General features: G+C 37.0%; 3 protein-coding genes across 4 annotated transcripts; 2 read left to right on the forward strand and 1 right to left on the reverse strand.

The window, feature by feature from the left end:
- Positions 1-977: 977 nt before the first annotated feature.
- Positions 978-5,757, forward strand: LOC103428772 (uncharacterized). Of its 2 annotated transcripts, XM_029100154.2 has the most exons (8): positions 1,190-1,670; positions 2,885-2,991; positions 3,087-3,179; positions 3,439-3,537; positions 3,725-3,823; positions 3,940-4,014; positions 4,112-4,319; positions 5,012-5,757. In XM_029100154.2, exons 1-8 carry the CDS (start codon positions 1,550-1,552, stop codon positions 5,044-5,046), a joined length of 837 nt encoding a protein of 278 aa, XP_028955987.2. In that variant the 5' UTR covers positions 1,190-1,549; the 3' UTR covers positions 5,047-5,757. The 2 variants fall into 2 exon arrangements, with proteins under 2 accessions (XP_028955986.2, XP_028955987.2); XM_029100153.2 differs by lacking the exon at positions 5,012-5,757 and having other exon boundaries at positions 978-1,670; positions 4,112-4,798.
- Positions 5,758-9,150: 3,393 nt separating this feature from the next.
- LOC114824130 (OVARIAN TUMOR DOMAIN-containing deubiquitinating enzyme 2-like) lies at positions 9,151-9,819 on the forward strand. Its single transcript, XM_029100524.2, has 3 exons — positions 9,151-9,308; positions 9,410-9,455; positions 9,615-9,819. The coding sequence occupies exons 1-3, from the start codon at positions 9,244-9,246 to the stop codon at positions 9,801-9,803; spliced, it is 300 nt and encodes a 99-aa protein (XP_028956357.2). The 5' UTR covers positions 9,151-9,243; the 3' UTR covers positions 9,804-9,819.
- Positions 9,820-10,682: 863 nt separating this feature from the next.
- LOC103417651 (uncharacterized) lies at positions 10,683-15,224 on the reverse strand. The gene is made up of 3 exons (XM_029100155.2): positions 14,579-15,224; positions 13,690-13,812; positions 10,683-12,544 (listed from the first exon to the last, which is right to left on the reverse strand). The coding sequence occupies exons 1-3, from the start codon at positions 14,978-14,980 to the stop codon at positions 11,006-11,008; spliced, it is 2,064 nt and encodes a 687-aa protein (XP_028955988.2). The 5' UTR covers positions 14,981-15,224; the 3' UTR covers positions 10,683-11,005.
- Between the last annotated feature and the right edge of the window lie 2,222 nt (positions 15,225-17,446).

Below are 17,446 nucleotides of genomic sequence, written 5' to 3' on the forward strand. Positions count from 1 at the left end.
TTCATTGTTTTCGTGCATTAAGCACATGAATACGTTTATTTGCTATTATGATGGCCGTTCATAGTTCACTAAAGATTTGAAGACCATGTCAAAAAGAAGCAAAAGACATTAAGTGTTCACCAATAAATACGTAATATATGATGTGGCAGCTGAGTCATTTGACTTCTTACTTTTTAGCTGTATTTTTTGACACAAAACAAAAAAGGAGTCAAATATATTTAATTTAATTTTTTTAATGCATGGATCTCATTGACAACCAATAAAATAAATATTAAAATCAATTTTAATTATTTTCTAATGGTTAATGTAGATATGGGCCCTCAATATAATAATAAATAAATATTTGACAAACCAATCCGAAAAGAATAAGATTTAAAATTTTTTTTCAATTGGTCATATTTGTCATCAAATAAAATTTTGACATATTATATTTGACATCTTTTTTTAAGATACTTTAAATGGGTTCACTTGGACTATGCTATATATTAATGATCTTTTTTTTTTAAGATTTTTTTATTTTTTTTTTATAGAAGATCCTGGTCCTTGAGACTATTTATTGAATATTCTCTTGCTCTTTCAAACCCAAAACACATGCTAGTACATTATGTGTCACTATATAAGTGAACGACATGATTGATATGTCTTTTTTCAAGGGACAAGGATTGTCTACCCTCCCTTTCCGGTGCCCTCCTCGTGTCCTCCTGTTTTATGTGATCACGGTTAAGCCACGTCAACATTTTATATTATTTTTTTATAAATATAATAAGACAAAAATGAATAGTAATATAAAATGTTCACGTGGTTTAACCGTGATCACATAAATAAGAGAACATAGAAAGAACACCAGAAGTGGAGGGCAGACAATCTTTGTCATTTTTCAAGACCTATGCTTTAAGTGGTTTTACTGGCCCACTTCCAACCAATCCTAGATTTCGGGCCTCCTTATAATATTACCCTTCAAAATACTAGAATTAACTAGTTGTCTTGGGCGGTGTGGTCAGTAATACGGAGTGAATTCTCTCCTTTCTTTTTTTCTCTTCCCTTTTCTCCTCTCTTATTTGAACTGTCAAAGCCACGTTAATTTCTAATATTAATTTTTTAAACAGAAAGAGAAAGCTAAAATAAATAATGCCACCTTAACTTCCTATATTAATTTTTTATAAAAAGAAAAAGACAAAATAAAGAATTTGAGTGGAGGGAGAAGATCCTAGTCCCAGTGGTAGCGCCGGTAAGTTGTAAGAAATCCAATGTCGCCAATATGGTGGTGGAACTTAAAGTCGACTAGTCTTGAATCTCCATGCAGTTTCAGCGGAGTTTCCTTACAATTCATTTAGGAGCAATGGACCAAGTGATCAAGTTCTGAATTAGGGTTTAGGGAGTAACGCAGAAGTTTCCTGTGGATTCCGTTTTTGAGTGTTGGATCAAAGCATGTGCATTGTGCAGGTGCTTCTCCGACGACAATCCTACTGCCACCAATTTCTTATCCACCTCTTCTTCTGTCTCTGCCAGTCTGCAACCTTTTCTCTCCTCGGAAAAAAGGGCGGGAACCATGTTAAGTCCAGGACCGCAACCTCTGCCAGCCATGGCGCGCAGCCAGTCGCTGTGCTTTCAACAATCCCAATCTCTCCAGGAATCACGTTGGAGGTTCAGGTCCTTCCCGTACACATCAGGTTCGTTTTTATATCATATTTTAGTCCTAGAGCAAGGAGAACATGAGCCTGATAGAAAATACAACCGTGGTCAAAGACATTCTCATTCATTTCAAATATAGAAGGAATTTTGAATTATATTTCGCTTTTGTTTATATAGTAATTATGCTGCTTAAGCCAAGTTTGGAATCTGATCTTAACTGTTCATTGCCCTGCCTAGTTTAATGTTTACTATGCGTGCTCTTTTTGGTTCAATTGATGAGCTGTAGAGAAAAGAGGAGAGACCTTCGTGTGGCGATCATTGTTGGACGAAATATGATAGGGTCTCGAGTAGAGAGATATGTGGTGCATTTTACAAATGAACTAGTGAATTTTACCTAATACGGCCACGTTTGTGCCTAAGGTTGGATTGTATTTGACAAGTCGCTAGATTGAAGGTATGTTGAAGCAAGAAGTGGATTTCAAATTTTGTCCAAGTTGAGAGTACAAGATGGATTAGTTCTGAAGAAAACTTATCCTTTACAATCCTACCAGTTTGTTGGGATTGGAAAGGATAAGTATCATTCACGACTAATTCATTTAATTCCTTTAGCTTGGACAGAATTTAGAAGTTAGCGTTCATTTCTGCAGTGTTACATTACCGGTTGACCTTAAGCCGTTGTTTAACTGCCTTGGTTATGGACGACTGTTATGCTGTTCAAATATGACATACCTATTTAGGATGAAGTGTTCAGTTAGAAATTCACAATAGGCTGCAGTATGCTAAGCAGATGACCCCTAGAGTGATCATTTTTGGTACTTAGAGTTTGATATTATACTTTATGAAGGAGAGATTAGAGAAGGTTATCACATAATTAGAGTGCGATGTTGAGACAGCTTTTTGGCGGCACTTGGAAGGATAGAATAAGACATGGGATTTTCTTAACAATCAGGAAATATTTCCAATTGAGATGGTTTAGTCATAGACAGTTAGGGATGCTCCGGTAAGTAAAGAGTGATCTGATACAGGGGAACGCCTAAAATAACATGGGAAGGGTTGTGAAAATGAATATGATCACAACAATTGACGAAAAGCATAGCCTAAGATAGGACTGATGGAGGAAAAGGTTCAATGTAGCCAACGCCAACTGGTTAGCATTAAGGCTGAATTGAGCTGCGTTTGGCATGTGTACTTGAAAAAAGAGAACTTCTGAGAAAACTTGTATAGGATTTTTAGTCACTGTTTGGTTGTGCAGGGTTAGATAGTTTGAACACGGAGGAGAACCCCAGCAGGTTGCCTTTGCTCGGAAAAGGTTCCGGTGATGACAACAGCACCTATTACAAGGAACACAACCAGACAACGGTAATGTTAAAAACTCATAATCTTGATGAAATAATTTTGTTTTGTACATATCTTGCCATAATTTTGTAATTAACTGCACACACCTATGATTTCAGGGATCAGATGATTACAACCTCAGTGAGTCGCCTCAACCTAGTGATAGCCCACATGCTTACACTGACTATGACGAGCGTGGCAATGTGGCAAATGTAGTGGCAAAATCTCATAACCGTATCTAGACCTTCTTTTTCATGTTTTCCTGCACATTGAAATAGTTTCCTGCACATTCTAATCCAAGCAAATCTCCTTTACCTTGCATTAGTCCTCATGCTGATACCGACTATGACAAGCCAGACAATGTGGCAGGGATAGTTGAAAATCTTATAACCATAATTGAACCAATTTTTTTATTGACATATTGTCTTGCAAGCTCTGTATAGTTTTAGTTGAACTCATTGACAATTTCAGGGCTCTGATGATTCCAACCGCAGTGGGTCACTTTTACCTAGCGTTAGTTCACATGCTAATACGAACTATGGGGAGCAGGGCAATGTGGCAAATGTAGAGGTAAAAACTCATAACCATAACCATGACTAGACCGTCTTCAATCTTCATATTGTTGTGCACATTGAACTTATTTTCATGTGGCAGGGATAGTTGAAAATCTTATAACCATAATTGAACCAATTTTTTTTATTGACATATTGTCTTGCAAGATCTATATAGTTTTGGTTGAACTCATTGACAATTTCAGGGCTCTGATGATTCCAACCGCAGTGAGTCGCTTTTACGTAGCGTTAGTCCACAGGCTAACACGGACTTTGGCGAACCAGGCAATCAAACGACGACAATGGTAAAAACTCAAACTATAATTAATCATTTTTTCTCACTAATCCTGTGAGATAATTGGTTTTATCTTTTATTAAGCGTACAAATAGTTGAAGGGCTTCTCACAGATCATATTTGCAGGGCCCTTCTATTCCAATCCTTGTGCTTGATGTTGATTATGAAAATGACTTTAACCACCCACGTCATGGAACAAGAGTAATGCTCAAAACTCACTACCATATTAAACCAGTGTCGTTTAATCTTTTGGGAGGTTTATTTGGTGATTTAATAACTTACTATAACTTCCTTGTAGGTTACCATATTACAGTGGATCTTTATGCTTTTTGCTCTCAGCCTAGAAATGTTGTCAGCCTGTTTTGATCAGTTATCCTCCCCAAATAAGTCTCATTATGCACTGGTTAGTTTGCTGTTAGCCATTGCAGCTGTGCTTACTTGCATCTTGGAGCTCATTCACAATGGTATAAAGGAAGGAATTGAATCTACCAACGGCATGGTTTTCGGTACTTTGCCTGATATCTTTGGATTGGGTCTTTCCGTTCTCCAATGCCTTTGCTCAGCAGAGCAGTATTATTTCCTCCATAGGCATAAAAATAATCCTATGAAACTATCCCCTGTGCCTCTCTTCTTTTTCTGCTGTTTGGTGGTTTTGAAATTGAAAATAAACTAGAGCTACACAGTCATCCGAAATGCAAACCTGGTGACAGTAGACAATATGGCACACTGATTGTGTGCCCGTCTCATTATTCATTTGTCACACCATTTATATATTAGAAGACAATTGCCAACGATTAGATTTCGATCTTGCATATGAACTTGTAACCATGGTCTAAAATATCCATAATATCCCGATATTTCCATCGAAATGTCCGTGTTTTTGGACTACCGATATTTCCGATATCATCGATATTTTAGACCTTGCTTGTAACCACTCGATGAATATATATACATATATATACATGCCTAATGTTTTAACTGTTTATCTTGTTTGTTCTCTTGCTGGATCCATGCTTCGGTGGATTTTACTTTTATGGTGTTTATATGTTCTGGTGTGTTCATCTTCTTTTCTTTCAGGCTTTTTTGGTGTTTGTTGGTTTGGCTTTCAGCTCCTACCCAATCTAACCTGTTTGTATTACGCGTTTCCGTTTCAGCTTTTTAATGAATGCTTAACCTCACGGACTTTGTTTGAAACTAGGGTACCCGGAAGTTGGCGCCTCTCTAGTTTTATGAAACGAGGACTGAGCCATTGAGGACAGAATCGCAACGTTGCCTTTCGTTCCTGGTACCGGTAAATGTGCAGACTGCTTTGAAATCATTTAACCTGGGAAAACATCTTGTGTGTTCTTGGAGTGCTTTTACGTTTTCAACATCCAAACAGCACTAGCTTGTAAGTAAGAAGTTTTATGTTCAAATCTTGTGAATGACGATTTCGATACCAAATTAGGATACCCAATGTGTGGCTTAACCGAACTCTCCCTCCCCCTTCCCCTTCCCCTCCCCCTAGGGTAAAAATATCGATGTACTAAAAAAATAGTACTAGCTTGTAACATCCAAAAGTAGTTCCTCAAGCAAGTGATTGGGTTGGGGGAGGAGACTTTGGAAAAAAAAATCAACAACAACAATCACCACCACCTTTCTAACCCAGAAAGTAATAGGTTGTCTTTCCGAGGAAGTAATTTATGCACTGTTCTAAAAATTCCTGCCTAACGCTGCCTAGGAGCTAGGCGGCTAGGCCACCGTCCTGATTAATGCTTAGGCGTTTGAAAATTAAAAACGCCTAAACCTGTTGAGGCGCCCGTCTAGCCCTCCTAGACCTGCCTCGGTTATGACTTACATAGACAGAAAATAGATAAATTTCATTTTGCATATTATTTTTTTTCAAGAAATTGTAAAAGACTTGGTGAATATTTAAATGAACACACATTATATGTTTATTCCCCATATTTTCATTATGTTCCAATACTTCATTATATATATGTCATTCTATTTTGTAGTTTATATATATTTTAAGTATAAACATACACTTATTTACACGAAATATAATAAATTTATTTAAATCCACCTAGTTCGCCTAGGCCCTGCCTAGCCACCTAAGCGCTGTGCTCTAGCTGCTGCCTGACTAGTGCCTAGTGCTTTTAGAACCTTGAATTTATGTGTACACCAACTGCACATGGGAGGGGGAAACAAGGTGAGAAAAAACCCTAGGGATTCCGCGTTTTCCGTATTTTCGATATTTTTTGGTTATCCATGCAGAGCTTCAACTAAGTTTGGTTATTGTTGATTATCACTTTTTTTTTCTATTCACTAAACTCATAATCTAATTATGCCTAAAAATATCTAGCAACCAGTATTACAGTTCAAGTAGTATTTTTTTTTACTTATAACTGAGAGATTTTATGTTCGGCTCACATGAATGGCGAAGACGTATTATATTTATGTTAAGTTCGATACCTAATCAGTGATTGGCCTATTGTGGTCTTATCCAATTCCCCTACTCTTAGAATAGTATATCAATTATTAAAAATGATTGTGCTTTTAAACTAAAAAAATAAATAAAGAGACCACGTACGTCGTTATAGCTAACTTTTTTTTTTTTAAAGGAGTACGATATTTATTGAAGATTAAAATACGTACAAACTAAAGATAGGGTGCTTACAATGGGCCTCGATAAAAACCCTGTCGGGGCTTTCAACCTGAACGAAGGGAAAAAGAGCGTCCTGCACCAAATTAACTACTAGTACTATCATCTAATAATAAATTAGAAATTACATCAGGAGGTTCTTCAAACCAAAAAACTAGGTGATCAACAATGAGACTAAACCGTACAAGGCGGTGGGCCACCTATTCTGTTGGATGTATGTCAACAATCTGTGATAAATTTATATATGCTAATAAATAATAAATTTGAACAACTAATTAACAGTGTATGAACAATGAAATAATATTAAACAGAAATATTGAAGATCAAGGCTTGCGTACCACAATGTCTTTGAAACAGAAATTTTGTCTCTACTCAGTGCTTGTAGTTCTATGGACATCTACTTCATCAAGATTCAACGATCAAGTAAGAATTCCAACATCGGAAAACTGACTTCTGGCGAATTTATGTGTGATTCTCTCAGTAAGAAGGTTTAGGAATGTAGAAGAAGAATTTGATATTTTCTTTGTTTTAAATCTCATGCAGATGGATGTATATATATTGGGATTATGCATGTTCGCAATAGATATGAGAATGAGATGTGATTGTTGGGAGACATCTCTTCATAAGGGTGTTGTGCTCTCTGCGTTTTTTCATTGACTTAGACTTCAGACTTCATCTAAAAAGATGAGTTTGTTAAAAAATAATTTAATTAAATTTGAAATTAATTAAAGAATTTAATTTTCAGCTAATTAGTACACTCTAAGGCCCATCTTTTGATAATTAATATATATTAATTATTAATTAATTATCAACTAATTAGTATACCCCAAAGCCCAACTTCACGGGTGAGCCCAATTTCATTCTCAATAGTCCATTACTTCAATCACTATTTATAAGAGACAAAACCTTATAAAGTGAGAAAATCTTTGAAGAATAGTTAATGTGGGACAATGAAATTTCTACTCAAAATTTCTAACATATTCTTCTCTCGTCGTCCAAAGGTGATTTTTCATTGCTTGAAATCCTACAAAAGCCGCCTAGTATCATCAAATATATGTCCATAGTGCCCATGAATTGTCGTTCCTGCATTTTGAATTGCAGAAGTGACCAACAGTGCATCCCCTTCCACATGGACCTGCTACGTGATCCACCAAGAGAAAACCTACAAGACGTTCATATCATAATATTACCAGAGTCAGCATGAGTTTCTTCTTTTCTTTTATGCCTTTATGCCATTACTAGATCTGGAAATTTCGTTATTGCATTTATTTATCTATCCTTTTCTTATATTTATGCTTTTGGATGGTTTGATTTCAAGGTGGATTTGTATTATCACTCTTTCAGAATCTGGAAGGTCGGTCTCCCTTTCTCAAATAGTGTTGTGATTTATTGGAACTATATGTATGTGTGTGTGTTTGCACCTAAAATGTGCATCATTTCACTTATTTAGGCCATTTGAGTAAAATATTGCATTTGGATGATTAATATGCAAAAAAACTAACTTGGAAGATATTTAGCTATCAAGTGGGATAGTTTGGCATTAAAATAATAATTTTCCCTTTTTATGTGGGTGGTGGAGGTTTGCCAAGAACCTTGTTTAATCAAAACAAATATTTGCTTTTGGATTGGAATATAACATGCAGACACGGAATTGGACATATGGATGAAACAAGTCATCTTGCTTCTTTTAAATGTTAGTTTATTGCAAATGGTGGAGACATGTGGTGGAGATACAAACTTGCTTATTTTAATATTATTTCACAATGCAAGCTGCAAAGGAGTTTCTTTTGGGCAAGTTCAATATGCTCAACAATGGCTCTTTTAGATCTCTATATAATGAAGCAGATGCAGAAAGATTATAGACACTCAAACAATCAATCAATCAACTCTACTCAAATCAGCTCATCAGCTTCTTTGTAGACATTTAGCTTTAGCTAAGAATCATTTGCTTTCCTTGTTTATTAGCTCTGCTACTCACCCAGTAGTATCGATCTCATTTGTAGTTTTTATGTACAATTCATTTCCAGTCATTCAATTTATAAGCAATCTGCAATAGTAGTCATTCACTTTCCTTTGTCATTTACATTTCCAGCAACCTTGTCATTTACATATTACTCCATCTCTCCATATAAGTAAAGTCCTTATCTTTAAGGCCAACAAAGAACCTTGATTTGAGACACTCCTACTCAATGACACAATCTCTTGGTTTGAAGTCAAACGCAGACACAACCTCAATCATTCAAAACCCGTCTACTAGCGGCATCTAGTAGTGGCACGCCCACACCCACCAATTTCATGTTTGAGTAAATTCTCAGCATGCCCGCGAGGCCATGGCGAATGTAGGGAGCAAACAATATTTATATCTCCTTAAAGAAAATTATATGACCATGGATTTCTTTGACTCGTTTTTGTAGATTTATTTCCTTATTTCTGTTCACTATATTTGTTCCCTTTTTTTTTACATTTATGTGTTCAATCATGGACTGCTACCAGTAATTGATTCTGGTTGGTCATCATCAACTGAGTACGTGAAGCTGGGTTTTGTTCAATTCCTCCCCTTCTTTCCGTATTGTCTATTAAAGTTTAGGATTCAGTCTTAACATAAAAATTTCGTTCATGTCTCTGTCGATGTTTAGTTTGAATGGAATCCTAATCTCAAAAGGGTTGTTCTTAATCTTCGTAGAAATGTTTTTCAATTTAAAATATGTGTACTTGGATAGATAAAACCGTCATTGTTTGAAATTTCAAATTGTTATAATGCTTCAGATATATAAATAATTTACAATATGGAAGGTATGGTAGTAAGGAGGGTTATTCCCTCAGACAATAGTTGCCTCTTCAATGCAGTCGGGTAAGCCCCAATACAACCCTCTATTTTATCCGTTGTCCCAATGAAGTGAACTGTGTCATTTAGGTCAAATTTTCTTTTCAATTTTCGCCCTTCGTTTGCAGGTATGTAATGGATCATGCCCAGAAAAAAGCTCCTGAATTGAGACAGGTATTTGAATATTCAAGGCTTAAAATTAAATCATACAACAATAGATAAATCATGGTTGTATGTGCATAAATACCTCCACATTTGCATTGAGCATGCATAAGTGCGGTACTTCCTAATCGATTCTTGTACTTACATTTTATGACTATCTGCAATGTGAAGGTTATAGCTGCAACGGTAGCAAGCGATCCCACTATGTATTCAGAAGCGTTTCTTGGTAAATCAAATGAAGAGTATTGTGCTTGGATTCTTGACTTAGAGAAGTGCGGAGGTTTGTTTAGAAAACTTCCTGTTCTTATGCATCTGAATCTTGGTTACCAAACAAATGCACATGAAAAGCTTTTCTTGTAATAGTTTGGGTTATTTATTTCTGATAGCCAACTAAGAGTTCATATGGAAAGTGCTTTTAGAGGAAATGTTTTTGGGTTCCAAAAGTACTTTAAGTGTTTTTTATTTTCAGGATTAACTTGCATTTTTACTAAGATGATCCCAAAAACGTTTTTTCTAAAAGTGTTTTCAATCATTTAAAAGCAATTCTTAAACGAGCTCTAAGTAGCCAATCATTAATTACGCAAGACAGATATATATCTTCTAGGGTATTGAGCATTATTGGATTTATTAGTTGACAAAGTGTTTCTGCCTTGACTGCTTAAAAGATAGTTTATTCGGCCATTGTCTAGAAGATTAACTTGGAAGTCACTGTCCCAATAAATCAATGGGACACTATTAGATTCGTTTTCCAGACTACACGTTGCGATTTGTCTAGTCAGGTTAGCATTAGTAGTGAGTTTTCGTGCATATTAATCTTGTCAGCTTGCCAGTTCTGACTGTTTATGCCCATTTTTGTATGTGGTGCTGTTTGACAGGAGAAGAAGTATTCAGAAAGGGTTATGTTGATCAATGACGGACTTCATTACGATGCTTTAGCTGTATGTGTGTCTAATTCTATTTACTGGGGCTCGTACTTAACACCAGACTAAAAACTAGAGTTGTGGTTGATCCCTTATTTGTATGGTTTCGGGGGATTTTCCATATCCCTTCTCTCCCGTCCTAATTTTTCTCCCCTTCCCTCCCCTTCCCTCCTCTCTTACTTGAACAGTTACGGTAAAATCACGTCAACATTTTATACTGAAAATCCATATTCTCATTGCCAACTTTTCTTTCAAACATCTGCTTTTTTTCTTTTCCAGTTCTGATTAAGCAGGCAATTTTTGGACCAGAGATCTTCCATTTCCTATAAGAAACTAAAATGAAACATTTCTCATAACCAAATACATCATATTACAGAGGGAAATGCTATCGTTTTTCGCCTACCATTTTCAACAAATGCTGTCTTCTAGATTCGAAATGATACAAATAATGATTCGCGCTTTCTGAATCGCTTGCAAAGACCCCCAAAACCAGATGTGGGAGTCCAAGATCATCTGCACTTTATTCAGAGACTCCTCGCGACCGTAGCAAAAAGTTGTACCTTGCGCGGTGAGAAATGTAACTAGTTATTCTAGCCTGGGTTTGTCATTTTCGTTTTATGAGCAACCTCTGCCTCACTACTTCTAGATCTTCTGTTTAAGCACATGACGCAATTGGACCTTATGATTGTCCAACCTTGCCTCCAAAAGCTTCGCCTTCAAACTATGCTTCTGTGCCCCAAGCGGGATGCACCCCTTCATACCTCGAATGTGATGCCCCGTCTCAGGAGAACTCCACTGCCCCACTAAATCAGAGGGGCTAAGCCCGCCCTTACCCGAACCCCGATCAGGGGATACCATACCCCCAGTAGATATCCTTCCATTCGAAAGCCTACCATTTATTCCCTCTAGCGCGATTATCTTGTAGTTTTCCCCATTATTTTGGCCGGATCTCCAAAGCCTTGCTATTGACGATACCTTCTTCGCCTGCTTTGTTGGCACCGAGCAAACCTCGCTGATTTCAGTAATTGGTGTTTCCTCACCTTCTTCTTCCCATTCTGTTCCACACTCTGAGACATTACTCTCTCGGCGATTCTTATTGACAGATGGGGCACTCCCGTCTGGCGAATAGCTTGAGCCCTGATCCTCGAAATGGCTCACAGTTTCCCAACCACTCTCATCTTCTTCTATATCACCATTATGACCAACAAATGCAACTGGATGTCTCAGGATCCGGTCGCCATTGATTCCATTGCCTTCAGGACTCACAGTATGAATTTTCGAACCATGGCTAGCAGGACTGTAAGCAACACACTGCTCAATCTCCCTCTCATTAGGCTCACCGAAATTAACTTCTTTGAACACAGAAAAGATATCATCAGGATTATGGGGTTCATAAGAAAAGTCCTTGACTTCTTGAATATTTACAGCAGCAGCAGCCTGTCGCAGATACTCTACTTCTCTCATTTCCTTCACATCTGGCGTTACACTTCTTGATGTCAGAAAATTCTCCAGATCTGCCACAAGCTTGTTCATCAGAGAATACTTCTCCTCAACTGCCACCTTTGCATCAACAAGCTTCATTTGGACACGTTCCTCCCGCCAGACTTCTGCAATCTGCAACATCTTCCTTTCCTCGTCCACTTCCTCTCTGAATTTCATGGATTCTCTGTTCAATGCTTCAACTTCAGCCTTGTCTTCTCCAATTTCCTTAGCAAGCTCATCACATACTTCCTCAGTTAATTCTCTGGCCTTTCTTTCTTTCTCGTAGTCCTGCATGTATCGCTTTGCTGATAACTTGACATCAGCAAGCTCATTAACCAATTTGGAATTGAGTATCTCAGTTCTCTGACGACTCTTCCGTTCCCGGTTCAATTCAGACTTGATGTCATCAATAAATGCACGGACTTTCTCATGCTCTCTGCTCCTCCATGAAACTCTTTCCTCACTGACATTCCTTAAGAAGTGCTCAAGTTTCTTTTTTGAGGAACGCCGTTCCATCTCAAGCTCCTGAATGCGAGCTCGAGCCTGCTCTAGCTCAGCTTCAAGTACAGATACAACTGATACAGCACTCGCTCGCTGGTCAAGAAGCTTCATTTGGCTGTAAATTTGCCGTACCTCATCTGATGTTTTCAAGCAGACTGGATCCCATTTTGTTTGCCCCTCCATGACAGAGTTGGATAACTGAAATGAAGGTTGAAGCTAAAATTAGAAGTAACACCACAGAAGAAAAAACAGACCTTAAAACAGTTTTGGGGGAAACAGATGTAGAGTACAAAATTTAAAGAAAAACAATTATAAGGACGAGACAGCTTGTTATATAATTTTAAGAGAATATATATGAGTGACATGTTTCTTAGCCAGCTGAGATACACCCGAACGCATTTCAGCATTCCATATTTGAATTTTGAACCAACAATCCATACACGTACATATGCATATAATAAGAAATTTTCATATTGTAGCCTTTTCTTTATTTGGAAACCCACCAAGCCTTAGTTGCGCATAATCTGAAATTACCTCCTCGTGATTCTCCCTCTCACAAATTTCCATATTTTCCCAAGAGTTTTCTAGGATTGGAATTTGGAAATGCTGCTTTTAAACAGCTGAATCTTTTGATTAGGTTAAAAGAATTCGGTTTAAGTCCCATTTACACCAAATTTCTCTTTTCTACTTTTTTTCCATCCTTACATGATCACTACTGTCTATTTCATAGTTGTGTATATGTCCAGTTAAATATTTACAACAACAAATCCTTATCCCACTAAGCATAGTCGGCTGCGTGAATCTAGAACACCACTGTGCTAGGTTTTCTGCCAAGTCTTCTGTTAACTCTAAGTACTCCGTCTTTTCTTAAAGTCCCTTTCCAGTTAAAAATTTAAAGGGAAATTTTATCTGGACCCACATAATTTCACTCCACATGGGTGTAGAGAGTAAGTTGGGCGTAGACTAAGATTATATAGATTCAAATAAAATTTCTCATATTAGCCCGTAAGCAATCCTATGAGTAACACTGCTTCAACCTAATAACATAATATTCAATTTCTGGGGACAGCAAAACAGATGACAAGAAACATCTTTTTTCATTCCAAAAAGACGGTTCTTAATGAGTATGCATGACGCCAATCCTTGCAAAGTAAATCATCTGCCAAGGTTCATGCCAAATAACTTGCCTTAAATGGAGTGCTCGGCATGTGTCCCATGTGCACAAGATGATAAGGGTGTTGTATTGTACTTGCTTTAAAAAAAAATTAACTATATCGCATTGTACTTAAGTTCATAAATTCAGAATTTACAGATCATTGTAAGAATTCACAGAAGAGCCATACCTTGGATAAGAATCCATTTCTTGAGGTGGACCTAGGGCTTTGTAAAAGATCATTTGCTTCAGAAGCATATGTTTTACTGTTGCGATTACGGAGAAATGGTACCCCAATATGGCCAATGTCAGGCTGCAAAGAAGACATCAACAATGAAAATCAAAATCCAGAGTATACCACAACATTAATACCGGCTGATGGGTAAAGCATGCTATGACAAGATGTACTAAAACAGCACGCAAGAACCCAGAAATCCCAAGACACAGCAAAAGAATGTGTGACGACCCGGAACTTTCAGAATGCATCAAACCATTGCATAAATGTCTTTACCACCGTATCTTGAAGATCACAGTTCCAATTTTTAATACATTCACATAAACTTAACAACACTAATCAAAATTAAGAAAAAGGTCTGAAAAGATCTTAACAATCAATTAATTACCAAATAAAGAGATACTCAGCAGGAAATTGATGGAAACATACAAGCATTACCACATTAGTAAAGATTTCACCTCGAAACCCATAAGAACACATTCGGAAAAGAAAAACGAGGACCATTTCTTGCTAATTTTCGAACACATTTCCTCAGTAAGATCAATCAGAGTTGAATCACAGCTCAGTAAACCATGAAATACACAATGCCGGGTTTCTTGAACCCGAATAGGGAAAATCGAAAGGAAATGCGAAGACAACAGCATTAACATAGATATCAGCACCAACAGTACTATTTATCAAACTAAAAAACAGCAAATTTAACAACATCCAATGAATTAACGAGAAAATTAAACAACTTTGGTTGACAAAAATATGGTCAAACTCCAATCAAATGAGATTCAACCAAGTTTGCAAAGCACACCCATTTGACCAAAAAATTACAGATCCTTGAAACCAAGCTCACCTGAAACCCTAGCTGGTCATTCCGTCCCGGTACACCGGAACCCGTCTCCAGCGATTGCAGCCGCCACAGTCCGGCGGCGAGCTTCCTGGCCGACAAGGGGGCCTCTTTTCCCTTCCTGCCCTTCCTCCTCCCTTCGTCCACTCTACCCTCTTCAGGGGCATTTTGGTCGTTTCGCCTCTCCCCGTGCCCCTGGCGCTCTTCTGGGCCTTGGCCGATCTTCCACTTGAGTAAAGGCGTCTCGGGTCGGCTCCGCTTTCCTGTCGGAAGTCCGGCCCGCTTCAACCGGGCCGAACCGGGTGCCCGGGTCTTCTTGCGGGTGGTTGTGGGTCTGTGGAGGTGAAGATCCGAGTCCGGCGGTGGGAATGTTGGCGAGGGGTGGCGGGGCTTGCTGGGTATCTTCATCTTCTGGAGTGAGATTCAGCCATTTAGAGAAAGTAAAGGATTTTGTGGTGTGTCTGCAGTGTGGGTGCAGTGTAATTGGAAGGAAGTACAGAAGAGAGAGAGAAGGAGATGATATGATGAGGGGAGAGGGAGAGAGAGAGAGACAGAGACAGAGATTGACGCACAGCGACACTGAGACAGAGACGCACACAAGCACACAGACATGTACAAGGAGGAGGTATTTTAGGTATAAAAATACAGTGTTAGAGGTAGACATATACGAACGTGAATTCCTATGTATGTATTTTCATACGGTCAACTACGTATCTTACTCGTCAGATTTCGAGGGTGACAACGACAGCTGTTGCACGATGTCCTTTACAAAAATAGACGACGTAGTTTAAAGGGTTTTAATTAGCGTATAACCCTTTTAATAATAAAATTTAAAATTTAAAATAATTATACTGTAAAAAATGTTTTATTTTTAGCTAAAAGATTCACTTTTTTCTTTTCTTTCTCAAACGATCACGTTTTGAGAAAGTTGACTAAATATAAATTGCTTTTTTTAGGTCAAAATACTACACGATTATAAAGTGAATACAATTTTCTTTTTAAGAGGTACTCGAATATTATTCCATATCTAGGGTCGGATTTATTCAATGGTTTGCCCACCCAAACTGAAAAAATCCCCCTACTGGCCGGAATTTTGCCCACCCAAACTAAGAAATCAACCATGGTGGTGCATGTAGCCTTCCTCTTTTTAGTTTAAATTCTTTTCCTTTTCTTAGTTTAAAAGAAAAACTAATGAAAAGGGTTTGAAAACTTTGAGTTTTAATGATAAGGACAAAATAAAGGGTAAAGTGAATAGTACCAAGATTGACTTTTTAGTGTAAAAATGTGGTTTTTCGTTAAAGTGAACAGTACCGGAAGCTTTTCGTTAAAGTTCCCTAGTTTAAAAGCATATGGGCACACACAAGTTGTGTGATAAAATTTTTTATTTTTGTTTTCGAAATAGAAGAAGAGATGAAGAGAGTGATAGAGAATGTGGGAGTGGGAAGTTTGTTTGTTTGTTTTTTTTTTTTTTTTAGAGATATATTAGGATTACATGTAGGTGAGACTTTGAAAAAATGTAGGTGAGGCTTTGAAAAAAAAAAAAAATTTGGTTGTATGAAATAACATTTCTGTCCCATATTTCTTATTCATGTTCTATTTTAATCAGAGGGTTAAACTAGTAATTTCATAAGATTTTGATTGACAATGAGTGTTTTATTAATTAGTAGAGATTAGTGTAGAATATCGTTTATACTTAAAAAATGTATATATTATCCTTTATCATTTGATACAATGTCCTTTTAAAATAGATTTATAGATCCACACACGCAACCGCTGCCATAAGCATTGCATCAAATAGGGATTGATAGAGGAATCCTTCATGAGATTGATAGGGAAAGCATCTGATGTGAATTCACTTCATATGACCCCTCTTTGTAGAAACGCATTATCTCCATGATAAATGACCTTCAAATAGAATCTACATGTATGGCCACAACATATTGTAATTCTTCTTTTAGTTATGTCAAGAAAATAAGGTTTCGTATATATTTTGTTCACTAAATTCTAACAATAAAAGTGGACACATTATGTATAGCTTCCTTGTAAAAGGTCACTTGAATGATTAGATGTTCTTGAGTAAATATCAAAGTGGTGAACTAGGGTTGCCGCTCTTTTCCATTTAATTTGTTTTCTCATATATATTTTGGCCCAAAGTTTGATTTTTGGGTGGTTTTAATAGTGACTGTATATTTAACTCATATAATTTACTAATTGTTGAAGTTGAAGAATATTGATTTCATTTGGGAAAAGAGATCTTTTTTGGATTTCTTCCACCAAGGTCACCGAATCAAGTGACCCAGGCCTTTAAAATTTCATCCAAGGTAAAAAATTATTATAGTTTTAAGGGATCAAAACAGGTGGGTCATTAGATGAAATTTAAAAGGACCGGATTATTTGATCCAATGACCTTGGTAGAAGAGATCCGAAGAGAATCTCTTTCTGTTCTTCACCGTTATTGTGACGTTTTGTTAGAAAAAAAATGATATATGTAAGTGTATAACATGCGATATTATTATATTATTTGATCGAAACACAGTAGAGTAATAAATTGATTCCATATAAGTTGCATTGCGAGGATTTTTTTTTTTTTTTATCAACGTTTGATAACTTTTTTTGAATTACCTATAAGCAACTCATTTAAAGTTGGGAGTTTTAATGAAACACTTTTGGTACTGTTTATGTGACAACCCGTCCCTAAAATTTCGTTTTTATTTTTTTTAATCAAAGGAATTGACGAAAATGCCTAGAAACAAGGATTTTGATTGCTGTTGACCATTGCCTAGAGGAATGTATGACTTGTTCTTTTAGCGTATTTGTGTAGTACTCACTAGTACGAGTGTATAGGCGAAAGCCGGTTGCAAGTCCGGATTATAA

The sequence above is a fragment of the Malus domestica genome, chromosome 03 (genome assembly GCF_042453785.1).
Source record: "Malus domestica chromosome 03, GDT2T_hap1".
Lineage (NCBI taxonomy): Eukaryota > Viridiplantae > Streptophyta > Magnoliopsida > Rosales > Rosaceae > Malus > Malus domestica.

Excerpts from the sequence above, each read along its gene's own strand:
- LOC103417651 (XM_029100155.2), bottom strand. The coding sequence starts at position 14,980 with ATGAAGATACCCAGCAAGCCCCGCCACCCCTCGCCAACATTCCCACCG. Across the intron at positions 13,813-14,578 it reads ATGACCAGCTAGGGTTTCAG|CCTGACATTGGCCATATTGG; the intron begins GTGAGCTTGGTT and ends TCTTCTTTGCAG. Across the intron at positions 12,545-13,689 it reads GAAATGGATTCTTATCCAAG|TTATCCAACTCTGTCATGGA; the intron begins GTATGGCTCTTC and ends CCTTCATTTCAG.
- LOC103428772 (XM_029100153.2), top strand. The coding sequence starts at position 1,550 with ATGTTAAGTCCAGGACCGCAACCTCTGCCAGCCATGGCGCGCAGCCAG. Across the intron at positions 1,671-2,884 it reads GTCCTTCCCGTACACATCAG|GGTTAGATAGTTTGAACACG; the intron begins GTTCGTTTTTAT and ends TTGGTTGTGCAG. Across the intron at positions 3,824-3,939 it reads GCAATCAAACGACGACAATG|GGCCCTTCTATTCCAATCCT; the intron begins GTAAAAACTCAA and ends TCATATTTGCAG.
- LOC114824130 (XM_029100524.2), top strand. The coding sequence starts at position 9,244 with ATGGAAGGTATGGTAGTAAGGAGGGTTATTCCCTCAGACAATAGTTGC. Across the intron at positions 9,309-9,409 it reads TGCCTCTTCAATGCAGTCGG|GTATGTAATGGATCATGCCC; the intron begins GTAAGCCCCAAT and ends CTTCGTTTGCAG. Across the intron at positions 9,456-9,614 it reads AAGCTCCTGAATTGAGACAG|GTTATAGCTGCAACGGTAGC; the intron begins GTATTTGAATAT and ends TGCAATGTGAAG.